The 12,200-nt window shown below is 48.9% G+C and overlaps 2 protein-coding genes across 4 annotated transcripts in view; both read right to left on the bottom strand.

Moving 5' to 3' along the window:
* Positions 1 to 319: 319 nt before the first annotated feature.
* SH3BGRL3 (SH3 domain binding glutamate rich protein like 3) lies at positions 320 to 1,795 on the bottom strand. Its single transcript, XM_032495569.1, has 3 exons — positions 1,615 to 1,795; positions 882 to 1,049; positions 320 to 770 (listed from the first exon to the last, which is right to left on the bottom strand). The coding sequence occupies exons 1-3, from the start codon at positions 1,660 to 1,662 to the stop codon at positions 705 to 707; spliced, it is 282 nt and encodes a 93-aa protein (XP_032351460.1). The 5' UTR covers positions 1,663 to 1,795; the 3' UTR covers positions 320 to 704.
* CEP85 (centrosomal protein 85) overlaps positions 320 to 12,200 on the bottom strand; it is a 34,200-nt gene continuing 22,319 nt past the window's right edge. For 2 of the 3 annotated variants that reach the window (XM_006189490.3, XM_014563335.2), the window contains 8 exons: positions 11,570 to 11,722; positions 11,221 to 11,372; positions 9,995 to 10,109; positions 9,072 to 9,122; positions 6,614 to 6,721; positions 5,066 to 5,291; positions 1,615 to 4,672; positions 320 to 770 (listed from right to left, as the gene is read on the bottom strand). In XM_006189490.3, the coding sequence (XP_006189552.1) occupies positions 4,512 to 4,672; positions 5,066 to 5,291; positions 6,614 to 6,721; positions 9,072 to 9,122; positions 9,995 to 10,109; positions 11,221 to 11,372; positions 11,570 to 11,722 (966 nt within the window). In that variant the 3' untranslated portion in view covers positions 320 to 770; positions 1,615 to 4,511. The remainder of the gene's footprint in view (positions 771 to 1,614; positions 4,673 to 5,065; positions 5,292 to 6,613; positions 6,722 to 9,071; positions 9,123 to 9,994; positions 10,110 to 11,220; positions 11,373 to 11,569; positions 11,723 to 12,200) is intronic. The other variant, XM_032495566.1, reaches the window with a different exon arrangement.

Raw genomic sequence — 12,200 nt, 5'->3', positions numbered from 1 at the left:
GGTTGGGACATGGGCAGGTGGCAGCAAGGCACAGCCAAGTTAACTGGCATGCAAACATACAGTCCACTCCAAGGCACACGCTTCATCACATGCATGTGAGCTGGAGGGTGACTCACCCACATGGTCTCAAGAAACTCGGTCCACACAGATGTGTGTGCTGGACATATACCCAAACACATGCACTATCACACACACAGGTGACACACATGGGATAGCTCTATCGACCTGCCCATAGGAGCATAGCCTCGGCACAGTCACATCTTCCAGCCTTGCTCAGAGCAGGGACCCAGGATGCCTAGGCCACACCAGAAAGACACAGTGCCAATGGAATGGGACATTTAATTGTTTCTGTGGTGCTCCTGGACAGGGACTGCGGGGCCTTTGGCAGAGCCCTGGCTAATGGAACCACCAAAGGTGCCCATCAGCCAGTGCAAGGCAGGGTGGCAGCCTCAGGGCCTGGCTGAGGACAGCTGGCACTTGGGCTGTTGCTTAAGACAATTTCTAAGACTAGTGGGTAAGGAATGTTGCCTTTGAATGGAGGAGAGGGGGCTACAGTTAGGGGAGGAGAAAGGTCTTGGGTTGTGGGGAGGGGCTCCAAAGTCAGAAGGTTAGGAATAATAGGGAGTTGGTCACAAGGTCCTTCATGGCTGGGTTGATGGCTTGGGGGGGATGTGGTGACGGGAAGTCCAATAGGCTGACTTGGCTCAGGCCAGTTTCAGGAACTCCTGCAGTGTGTTTTGTTCCACAGCCTCCACGAAGAGCTCATAGTCCTGGGGGAGGGGATGAGAGGTGGTCACCTGAGTGCTGGTGCTTTGTCTCAGGTCTGACTCTAGCTGGCATCCTCCTACAACACTCCTCCACCCCCAGCCCCCGGGCCATACCCCACAGTACTGGTCCCCGTTGACAATCTGGGGTGGGGTAGCCTTGGGGTTGCCCGCCAGGGCTCGCATCTCATCCCGCAGGGCGTTGTCCTGGGAGATGTCCACTAGCTGGTACTGGATGCGCTTCCCATCCAGGATGCGGGTCACCTCGCTCTGCTGGGACTTGATCTGGGTGCAGAGGGCAGGCAGGGGTTAGTGAGCAAACTGGAGAGTTTATGAGGGGAACTCTGGACAGAGAGAAAGGGCTTGTGGCCAGGAGCTTCTGTCCCTCTGTCCCCCTCCACACCCTAGGGGAAGCTTCTGGCCACTAGGAGTTGGTAGGATGAGTCAGGCTTGTGGTGGAGCAGAATGAGAGGGATCACCAACCATGGGTAGGGGAGTCAGAATGAAGCGAAGTGAGATAAATGCAGGGTGGGGAGAGCCAGGAGGTCAGTGAGGTGAAGGCAGGGCAGGCCTGGGTGAAGGCTGGTAAGGGGCCACCTCCGCCCCAGGTACACACTCAGTAGAGAAGGGGAAGGGCAAGATAAGGACATGGTCAAGGATCAGCCTGGTAGTGGGGGTGCAGAGGGCCCAGGATGTCCAAAGGGTGTTCAGGATGGGACCGTGGATCCTGCTCCCCACCCAACCCTGGAGGCCATGCCCCGCACCCAGGGCGGGGGCGGGTCCCGGGCACCGGGTCCTGAGGACCCGGACCACCACCAGTGCCCAGCGCGGGCCCAGGGCGTGCACTCACTTCGCGGGAGCCGGTGACCGATGTGCTGTAGACGCGCAGGCCGCTCATGCTGCGGGTAGAACGACGGGCCGACAGGCGGACGGGCGGCGGTGGCAGCAGCTGCAGGGCCTGGAGACGAGGCCGCCGAGCTCGGGAGCGGTTTCCTTCCTGCTCAGCACGCGAGTCACCGCTCTCGGGACCAATGGGCGGTGTGGACAGGCGCGCGGCTGGGGCGGGGCCTACGCGACCCCGCCCCACGCACCGCCGGCCCCCTCTGTTCTCCTCCCCTTCCTTTTGGAGGACCCCAGCCCCACGCAAGACCGCCCGTAAGGCTCACAGTGTGAAGTTAGAGTGCGACCTGATGGCAAGAAAGGCCAGGGAGGGCGGGGGTGAGTGTTTGCCAGAGGCCTCCTCCTCCGCCTCGCCTGGGTTTACTGCACTCAACTACCAATCCCCGGTGCCACGACAACGCTGCTCAGCTCTGGGCTTTTAAAGCTTCGGCTGTTTTCAAACCTAAAGTTCGCCAGCTAGCAAACCTTGCCCCAAGGGGCTCTCCAACACACACATTTCCCCAAGGGCCATCCACACATAGCTAACCCCGCAGGGTAGGAGGCACACCACAGCAGAGACAGCCCCTGCTTAGATTTCCCCCCAAGTTTCCTCTTGGCTCAGATAGGCAGGTTTAGACAGGAATGGTGGTGGCAGGAGACATGGCTACATGCTCAGGGAGCCAGAGGTTGGTATCAAGACTGCTGAGAGTCTGGGCCCTTGTTAAAGATCACAGCTGGGCCTGGGGTGGTCCCAGCCCCACCCCAACTCCATGCTGCAGATGGCACTCCAAAACTTACTGCTGGCAAAATGCAAGGGGTTCAGAAGGAGCAGACTCCAGCAACCGGCCCAACTTCAGACTCAGTTATCTGCCTGGGGTTGGACATGGAGCCCTTCAGAAGCCCTCCCAGGTCCAGGGCTCCGAGCATAGCTCAGGAAGACAACCCTAGCTCCTTGAGGCAAGCACAATGCCCTGCCTTGCTCTGGGGAAACCACTTCCTTACAGCAACCCACAGACAGCAGATTTCCTTCTCAGGGGCTCACTGAAAGTCTTTGCAATGACAAACTTACTCTATGACTCAGGGCAGTTTTGCCCATTAGAAAAGTGGTGTAGGAAAAGATCTTATTTGTCCGCACAGAACAAAAGAGGAGCAGAAGTGGTAGAGAAACAGACATGAGGCTGGACTTGCCGAAGTTCCCTCCTTGCTGCTGTTTGGGGAACTTGGCTAAACACCCAGGTTTTGGCTCCAACCATCCAAACTGAGGGGTGGAGTAAAGATGATGGTGATGGAAGGCAATGGAAAACTGAAGAGTCTGTTAAATTTTTATTTTGTAATCAAAATAGGCAATACAAACCAGTTGACATAACAAGGATTCATATAAATAACTGCTTATAAACTTTATGAGGAAAAATACCCGTGAGCATAGTGGCTGGGCTCCCAATACAGGGTGGAGACCAACCAGGCAGCTCTGTTTTCAGGAGTCAGGAGCCCAGAGGCTGAGAGGACTGGCTGGGTGGGGCTGTTCTGAATGGAAGGGATAAGTCACTCCATAAATAAAACACAGACTTGTAAAAACACTTAAGAGTCTCATTCAGGCCCAGGAGTAAGGTCCAGGATGCTGCCCTGCCAGTCCAAAGCTTAGCAAGAATCTCCCAGTGGCTGACTCTGGGCTCCTGAACTGCTCAGTGCTCCCCACTACCCACACACGGCCCTGGCTTGGCCTGGCTCCAGATCTAGAGGAGATTGGGGGCTGGCCCAACAACCAGATACAAACAATTGTGAGAAGCTCCCTCAACAAGGAGGCAAGAGAAACCAGAAAGCAGAGGGTCCAAAGGCCCCAGAGAAACAAACAACAAAAAACATTGAAAGCTGTATCTTAAAGTTGACCTATACTGGGTACTCTGACCTCTCAAGGAGCCTAGAGCAGGAAAGGGAAAGGACACACAACCCCAAATGCAAGAGAGGCACAAATCAGAAGGCTGATCACTGGCCCCAGCCCTGGGGGAAGGGGGTGAGCAGCTTGACAGTTGCCCTGTGGTATCCTGGGGGAAAATCCTGCCCAAACCCAGAACCATAGAGAAGAAGAGTCTGCACTCAAAGCCCAAGAAGGGAGCTGCCCAGCTGGCCTGAGAACAAAGGAGAAGGGGCCTGTGCTAACCACATGACCAGGACACAGGGCGACTAGAGTAGGGTCTCCTGTAAAGGGCATGGCAGCACATATGAAGAGGTCCTGGTTATAATCCCTTGGCCCCCAAGTGAGTACTTTGCTAATGAACAGATCACCCTGAGGCATCTGTGAGGACAAGAGCCCTGAGGAAGAAGCAGAGGAACTGGGCCTAAGAAAAGCCAGAGCCAACTCAGTTCCCAGGAAGGCTGATACATGGGGCCTGAGAATTCTCAAATGGCCATTGTTACTGGTATTCAGCCATTCCCAGCCCCTCTAAAGAACTCTGGGCATCACCAATACCAAGGTATGGAGAGGGAATGAATGTGGATCCACCCCAAAGGATGGAGAAGGGAGGTGAGCAGCCTGTTTGCCTGTGACGTCAGCCTGTGGCTAGGAATAGTCTGTGAGGACTTACCAGTTCACCTGCAAAAGTTAATTAGTAACTCACCCTCAAAGGGTGAATCAGGATGACAGGAGAAATGCAATCCAACAAAGCAAAGCCAGTGCAGGGCAGGACAAACAAAATTCTCTAATCAGCCCTTGGCCCTAGATGCAGGCTTGTACCTCCCCTCCACCCCTTCTCTCTGGGAATAGCAGCAGATAGGAGGCAAGAGATTGTCAGGGCAGGACCTGCTAGACCAGGCTTTCAACAGACCAGATTCTCCCTAGGGGAATACAGCCTGTCCCACCCCCAGCATTCCTCACTGTGTGACACAGTTTTCTCCCATGTCCTGGGCGTATCTGTCTGACATGATGGTCCTTAAGTCCTCAATGTCACGGCGTAGCTGTTGAACCTCTTCTAGTTTCCTCCTGATCACATCTGGCTTCTGCAAATCTAGGTGGGTCCCTGGGTGCTGTGCAGCTAGGGGAGGAGAGCATTTAGAGAGAATATTATTAATAAGTCAGTCAGGAGATGCTTTTATGTGGAGGGGGCAGTATGAACAGGCAGTACTCTGAGGTCCAGGGTCTTAGAACACGGCACTCTTTAAAAAACAGCTAGGGATAATGGGGTGAAAGCTTGCTTCCTAGTAGCCACTTTTTCTTTGTCTTGCATCCAGGTACCCCAAAAGGATGTCTGTTTCCAAAACAGATTTACCCAATGGCTACTCCGCAAAACACATAAACTCCCAGAGGGTGGTGACCAGGCCCATGGAGCCTGGTTCACACATTGCCATAAGGATAGGAAAGGTGGATAGGAGTGAGAGCAGAATGAAAGCTACTCTTTCCTGTATCCCAGACTGGCCTAAGGACTCACAGTGAATGCCCAGGAGCAGGGAGAGATTGGGGTCACGGCCCTGGGCCCTCTGGGTCACAATGCTACAGACAGCCTGCAGATCTTGAAGACAACTGGCCAATTCCTGGTGCAGCTCAAATGCCAGCTGGGCTGTGTCTGATGAAGATGGGGACCCTGGTTGGGCCTGCCGCAGGTGTTCTTGAAGTGTGAGATTCTTTTCAATCAGGTCCTGGTTCTGTACTGAAAGCTGAGCAGATAGACAGGTGAACACATTAACCCAGGCCCAGGGAAAAGGGAAATACCTGTCCATGAATGTGGATATATGTATGTATGTGTGTGGATGAGAAACTATGAGTCAAAGGCCATGTCCCCACCTCCTCCCCACCTCTACCCAACAGGCTATGCACTTCCCCCTTCCTCCCCAGTATCAGCCCTAGTTTCTCCTGCAGATAGGTTGGGCCCACAGGGCTGCAGCATTGGAGAGGAAACTGCTCCCTAGCAGACTGAGTCATCAGCCTCCAGGTTTCTGTTCAGGAACCAGAAGGTACTCCTAACCCTCGGAACTCTCTGAAGCCAATCCCTCAGCCAACTCTGTTAGCCAGGCTATTAGAGAAGGCTTAACGTGAAATCTGAGGAGACACTGGTTTCAATCTCTCCCTGCCACCCTGACAAAAGTGGCCACCAGCCAGCCTGATCAGAGTGTGTCAGAGGAATAAAGGGGGCAAGAAAGATAATATGACATGGAGGGAGGGTATAGTTCAGTGGTAGAGTACATGCTTAGAATGCACAAGGTCCTGGGTTCAATACCCAGTACCTCCATTAAAAAAAAACTAAAATAAATGAATAAACCCAATTACCTCCCATCTCAAAACAAAACAAAACAAAACAAAGACAACACGACAGCTAGCGGCCACTGTGTGGGTGGGCTGGAGAAGCTGGGGACCTGGAGGACACAGTGCTGGAATGTGTTCTGCCTTTTCAGATCTTCACCTCAGTAGAGTCAGGCTTCACTACATAAACCAGCTATTAATGTGTATCTGTGTCTTTTTCCCTCCCTTTCCCAGAACAACTTAATGCACTCTCCTTCCCTTCCTACCTCTACTCTGTTTTAAAGACACTGAATAGAGTTCCTCCTCCAGTCCCAGCCCTTCACCCACACTGGGCCACGTGACAATCTTAGCTCTGGGAGACCCCTTCCTGGGCACTTGTCCAGTGAACTTGGCTGCCCCCTGCTGACAGCTGTTTACTCCATGAGGATCACCAAACCTTCAGTCTTCTTGAACCCTTCATCCCCAACCAACCCCACAAACCTGTGGCTGCAGGAAGACAAAATAAGAGAATGGTTTTCTATATCCAAAAAGCCCTCCTGGGTAATTACGGCCACTCAAAGACAGGATTACAACCTTTAATATAAAGGATGATGCAATGTATCTTCTTACTCCTCTGTCAAAGAAAGCTTAGCAGGGACCTCTCAAACATGGGAACTCTTGTGGGAGGAGGGCTGGGAGGATACATAGAGAAATCAGGTTTGTAAAGGCAGTACCAAGAGGCCTCACTGATGCTGCTCACCTCTTTCACAGCTGTACGCAGCTGCTGCAGGGCTGTCTCCCTCCGTTGGGCCTCTTCTTTCAGGGCCTGGCTTGTTCCTTCTTCCTGAGCTACTTCTTGCTCTAAGCTCTGAATTCCAGATTAAGGAGAGTGAAAGAACACATCAGGGGTAACAAGTCTGTTTCAGACCATACTGTCTCTGGTCTGGACTCTATAGTAAAGCTTCACCCCGCCCATGCACTATTGCTAAGAGATTATTTTAGAACAGCCCTGATCTGTGACTTCCCTCCAAAACCTTCCTCTAGCCACTGACCATGTACCAATAAAGGCCAGGTCCTCAGCAGGGCATTCCAGGACAGTCTGACCCTTACCTACTTTTCGATCCATATCTCTTTTTATCCCTCCACATAGCCTCCACTCCAGCCACACCAAGTGACTGACTGGCTTTCATCCCCAAAGATTCCAGCTCCAGTGCTGTTGTTCACTTCTCTTCCCCTTTGCCCAGACTGCTCCTCTGATCTGTCACCCAGGAAACCTCCTAGGCCCACCTGAGCCTTTCTCAATCTGCAAATCGGATCCAATTAATCCCAACCTTGCCCTACCTCCATGATGGCTCATGAGTACATTCATTGGCTGTGCATATGGTTCCTCCCCTCCACTAGACCATAACTTTACTGAGGGCAAGGAACATCCAATTGAGTTCAATTATTTATTGAGCACTTACTATTGACAGGCACTGGGATACTGAAAAGAATACCAAACAGTCTCTATCTTTGAGGAGCTCATAGCCAAATGCCCTTGACAATACTGTATATGAAATGCTTCTGACAGAGATGAGAAGGGGTAGGAGAGCACTCTCACAGCACCTATCTAGTTATAATGTGTATCTGTGTATATGTGTGTTTGTGTGTAGGGGTAGTCAGGGTCAGGGGAGGGAGGTATTTATATCTGTTATCTTCTGCATCTCATTCTATTCATTCTAATTCCTCCCCACCTCCACCCCTGCATTTGGAAACTGATTTGAACAACTAAAGTATAAATAATATTTCTGAATTTTTCTATTTTGTATTAATATAAAACTTTACAGCCAAGGAGAACATCTCGCCACCACGAAATACCCATCACCACTTTGAATCCACCTAATTCCACCAAGTTCACCTGACATTTTAATTTGTTTGAGACGTCTCATCATGAGTAAGCGTACCATTTAAAATGCTGAGGGGGGGGTGTTTAGCTCAGTGGTAGGGTGCGTACTTAGTATGCATGAGATCCTGGGTTCAATCCCCAGTACCTCTAATGATGATGATGATGATGACGACAATAATAACAATAACAATAATAATAATAATTAAAAAAAAAAACTTAATCCCTCCAAAAAAAAATATTGTGGAACCTCAGGGTTCCAGGAAGGATACTTTGAGATCCATTAAAAACTCTACTAAAATCCTGGGATTTTGAATGGATATAAACACTCACTAGGCTTGACTATCTCCTTACAAGACTTGAAATACATGAGCTAAACAAACCCACATAGTGGCAAAGGTAGGACTGCAGCTTTCAGTTGTTCCTCGGAGTGAGTGCATCTCACCCATTTTGGTATGAAAACCTCTTTTAGGGTCTAAAGAGAACCTGAGTGAACCTGGTGTACTTAGGATTTCTTGGAGAACCCAATTAAGGACACTCCCACTCTGGCCCAAAATAGAAACCAGTTGTCTGATTTTTCCTTATTCTTCAACCCCCTACATTCTGTCAGTCACTGATTCCTCTCAATTTTACCTCCTAAAATTCATTGAAATCTGTCCCTTCACATCTCCTCCTTGCTATGCTGCCTTATGCATCATCCTTCATCATCTTTTGCTAGGATTTCTGCAACAGTCCACTGGCCTCTAGCCTTGCCTCTCTCCAAGTGCCAATCATCTTCCACACTCAAGCCTGAGTTGTAAACCTGACCACATCACACCCTGACTAAATGTCGATTCCTATCACCTACCTAAAAAATACAAGCTAACTTAGTAGGATAGACAGACCCCTCCCATAGCCCAGTTCTCATTCATCTTACTTACTTCAACAATACCAAACTGCTTGCAGCTTCACACGCAAACCCTGCTGTTTCATGCCTTCATGTACCTACCATGCTGTTCCTTCTATCAGGAATTCCAATACCATCCTATCCCACTCCTCTTCTTTGCCTGGCTAACTCCTCCTCGTCCTTCAAGGTTCATGATCTCCAGAAACGCTTCCTTGGCCTCCCCACTTCCACTGACCCTTCTATGCTCCCCCAGGGTAATATGGACATTGCTCTCTCAGTACTGTGCTGAAACCTCTTCCCAAAAAGACTGTAGGCTAAAAGCACTGATTGGGTCTCATTCTTGTACACCTAACACCAAGCAAACTGCATGGCATAGAATAAAGTGTTAGTTGAATTTCAGAGATTCCACCATTAAATCCTGCCCACCATGTCCCAAGGACTCCAGCTCACCTGTACTTGTGAATGCAACTGGTCAATCTTCTGCTGTTGCTTCTCCACAATCTGAAAGGCAAAGTTATGGAAGGCTGTAAGCACATGCTGACAGTGAGGTCAGAGGGCAAGAGGCTACACTAGGATCTGTGGTCTGGCTATTAGGCTACAGCCGGTCAATAGTGAGAACAGGGTGAAGACAAGTTAGCTCTACCTACAGACATATAACCCAGACTCTATCCTGATTAACTAGTTTCACATTCGTGTGCTCCAGCCACAAACAGGTTTAAACAAAGAGAAATCTATGACGACCATGGGGAAGTGGGGTGGAGAGACACTCCCACCCTGATGACTGTAGGACAGTGGAATCAATTTCATATAAAGCCAGTGTACATTCTGGTTCTCTGATAAAGGACATGGCTAAAAATTAATGAAGCCTGCCCTATCCAAGGCTATGAAAGTTATCATTACTTATAGTTTTGGTCACACTGACTATCCAAGAAGAGAGCTAAACAGGCCCAGTTTCCTGTCCTTTGAGACCTCAGGTTTCCTCCGAACCATTTCTGAGTCTTTTTTGCTGACTTTCAATCTCACTGGCAGGCCCAGGGTTCCTTCTTCTCTGCTGAGAAGGGCCATCTCTCTGGTTAGAACTCTGCCCAATGCAAGAGATCCTGTATAGGGCCTGAGCCATGAATGAAGTGCACCAACCTTTAGTGCACAACTTTGGAGCATCAAGTCTGGATGTTCATGTCCTCCCTAACTTTGCTTGCCTATCATAAGGATGAACATCTAAAATGGAAATTTATTATGCAGAGGCAACTTCTTGGAAAATAGAGAAAAGCTCTGGGTAGCAGATCCTAGGTGGCTCATGGTTCCTTACCAATACACAATCTTTTCTTTCGTCTAAGCCTACCCCCTGTTACAGCCTGGACATCCTCAGTCACCTTCCGAAGGGAATCACATTCCTTCTGCCAGGATTCCATTTCCACTTTGGGATCTTCTCTCTGTTGAGCTGGGCCTTCTCCACTGGCATCCTCCACACACTGCTTATCTTGCAGGCTGAAAGATAGTGATCTCTTAAGAACTCTAAAGTAAGAGAGATGTGGCTTTGACTCCTGATTCTGCTATTTATTTTATGTTTTGAGGCAAGAGACTCAGGCCCTTCCAAGCCATAGTGGGGGATAATGTCTCAGGTCTGTCTGTTGTAATGGAGGGAGTGCCACACAGAAGCTGCTTGCTCAGTCTAGGTTAGTTCCCTTCCCTAACAGCCAGCATTCATATGATGTGTCACCAATTCTCTACCCGCCCAAGGCTTTTATTCTTTGTTTTGATATTTAAAAATAAACATTCATCACATGTATTTAAATTATAAAAAGTCATACATCTACATTGCAGAAATTTTGAAAAATGCCAAAAAAATATTTTTCTTTGCAGTCTGGTGCAGAGCCAACTTTGTCCCCTATCCTTGCTTCCGCTTCCAACAAGTCTGATCCCATGAATCCCCACAATCACTTTCATCATGGCCCATCTGCTGAGATAAACAACAGGGTCACTATGGTTGAATATGGGATGAGAAATCCAATCCATCCCATTAGAAACTGGATTTGGTCCAAGAGGCTGTTGAAACATAGCCACCACATTTTCAGGAACTGCTATTAATATGGAGGAGGATCTCAAGACACCCTGAGAGTAATTATGGCATCTTGTTTTGTTCTCAGAACCTGCTGTGGCAATTGAGAGCAATCCCTAAGGCTAAAGAGAAACAGATGCTCCTGGTAGTCTTTATCTTATAAGGTTCAAAATGTGGATAACCTCAGTACTCAGCACTAGGATCTACTTTTGCAAATATACAGATACTCATTTTCCAGTTTATAAAGTACTCCTGTCCATTCAACACATATATATTCAAGGATTATTATCCAGTATTACTATGCCAGGCACTGGGTTGGATCCTTCCAAAGGATACAGGGACAAACCCCACTGCACCTCCCACATTCTATGTCAAAGACATATCCTTGCCCATAAGCAGCTTTCCTATTACTTATAATTCAAAGAAAATGAAGCTCAGAGAAGTAAAGGGATTTGTCTAAAGTCACACAGGTAGTGAGTGGGGAGCCAGAATCAGAACCTAGCTCTCCACTTCTTTCCTCACCCCCACAGGAGTATTCACCTATGTCTAGTAGAGAATTCTGCTTCCCTCTGTCTGAGGCTTTCCAGTTGAACCTCCTTCTCTCTGCAGGCTGCCTGGGTCTCCTCCAGCAAACTCTCCAGCTCAGTCACTCTCTCCTGCAGCTCTGTGCTCTTCAACTCAGAATCCTTAAGCTGAAAGACAGGATTCCATGCTTAGGTCAACAAGCCAAGGAAGATTCTGTCTGAGTATCTTAAAAAATTTGTGACGTGAGTCTGGACATGACTCCTTTGGGACTTTCCTTTCAGGAAGCCACAGGGTAACTGCATGTAGCAGAGGCTGAACAGTCCCCCTGCTTGGCCACTCCCTGCTTGCCCCACATTGCTGCTACCTGCTGGCTCTGCTTCTGATGGTCTTCCAGGGTGGGCAGGTCAGCCAGGTAGCGCTCCAAGGTCTCAATACGTTGCTGCTTCTCCCGGTTCTGCTCTGATTCCTTTTGACATTTCTTTTTCAAATTATTAATATGCTTATCACGACCCTTGACCTAGGAAAAGAAACGTCAAGAATCTTGTCTCCACTGACTCATCTACGACCTTGAACATCAACTTTTTTCCAAGTGACCACTGTCTTTGCCCTTAGAGCTGTATATGTTTTCTACTACAATGAAGGCAGGAATCTGATCAAATTTTGCCATTTGAGATTAGGGCATAAACTACAGAGTTAACATATAAGAACTTTCCAATCAAGGGCAAGGGAGAAAAGCTCCTTGGGAGGTTTTTAAAAATTGGTAGCTCTACTGTATAATAAAGAACTTGTCTCGTCTTTGTCCCAGGTCTCTGAGAGGTAACTTCTAAACTCTTAGCGCCTTCTGAAACAGCCTCTACTCTATGTAGTATGTATCTCTCTAAATAAATCTACCCTTACTCAAAAAAACCAAAAACCAAAACAAACAAAAAACCTCATAGAATTTCCCAAGTAATAGAAAAGGAGGGTCTTTGTTATCCACAGTGGGCCCAAGCCCA

The sequence above is a fragment of the Camelus ferus genome, chromosome 13, assembly GCF_009834535.1.
Source record: "Camelus ferus isolate YT-003-E chromosome 13, BCGSAC_Cfer_1.0, whole genome shotgun sequence".
Lineage (NCBI taxonomy): Eukaryota > Metazoa > Chordata > Mammalia > Artiodactyla > Camelidae > Camelus > Camelus ferus.
This window is presented reverse-complemented; position numbering and strand designations above follow the sequence as displayed.

Coding starts and splice junctions, on each gene's coding strand:
- SH3BGRL3 (XM_032495569.1), bottom strand. CDS start 1,662: ATGAGCGGCCTGCGCGTCTACAGCACATCGGTCACCGGCTCCCGCGAA. Junction 1,050..1,614: donor CGGTCACCGGCTCCCGCGAA/GTGAGTGCACGC, acceptor CTCTGCACCCAG/ATCAAGTCCCAGCAGAGCGA. Junction 771..881: donor ACGGGGACCAGTACTGTGGG/GTATGGCCCGGG, acceptor CCCCTCCCCCAG/GACTATGAGCTCTTCGTGGA.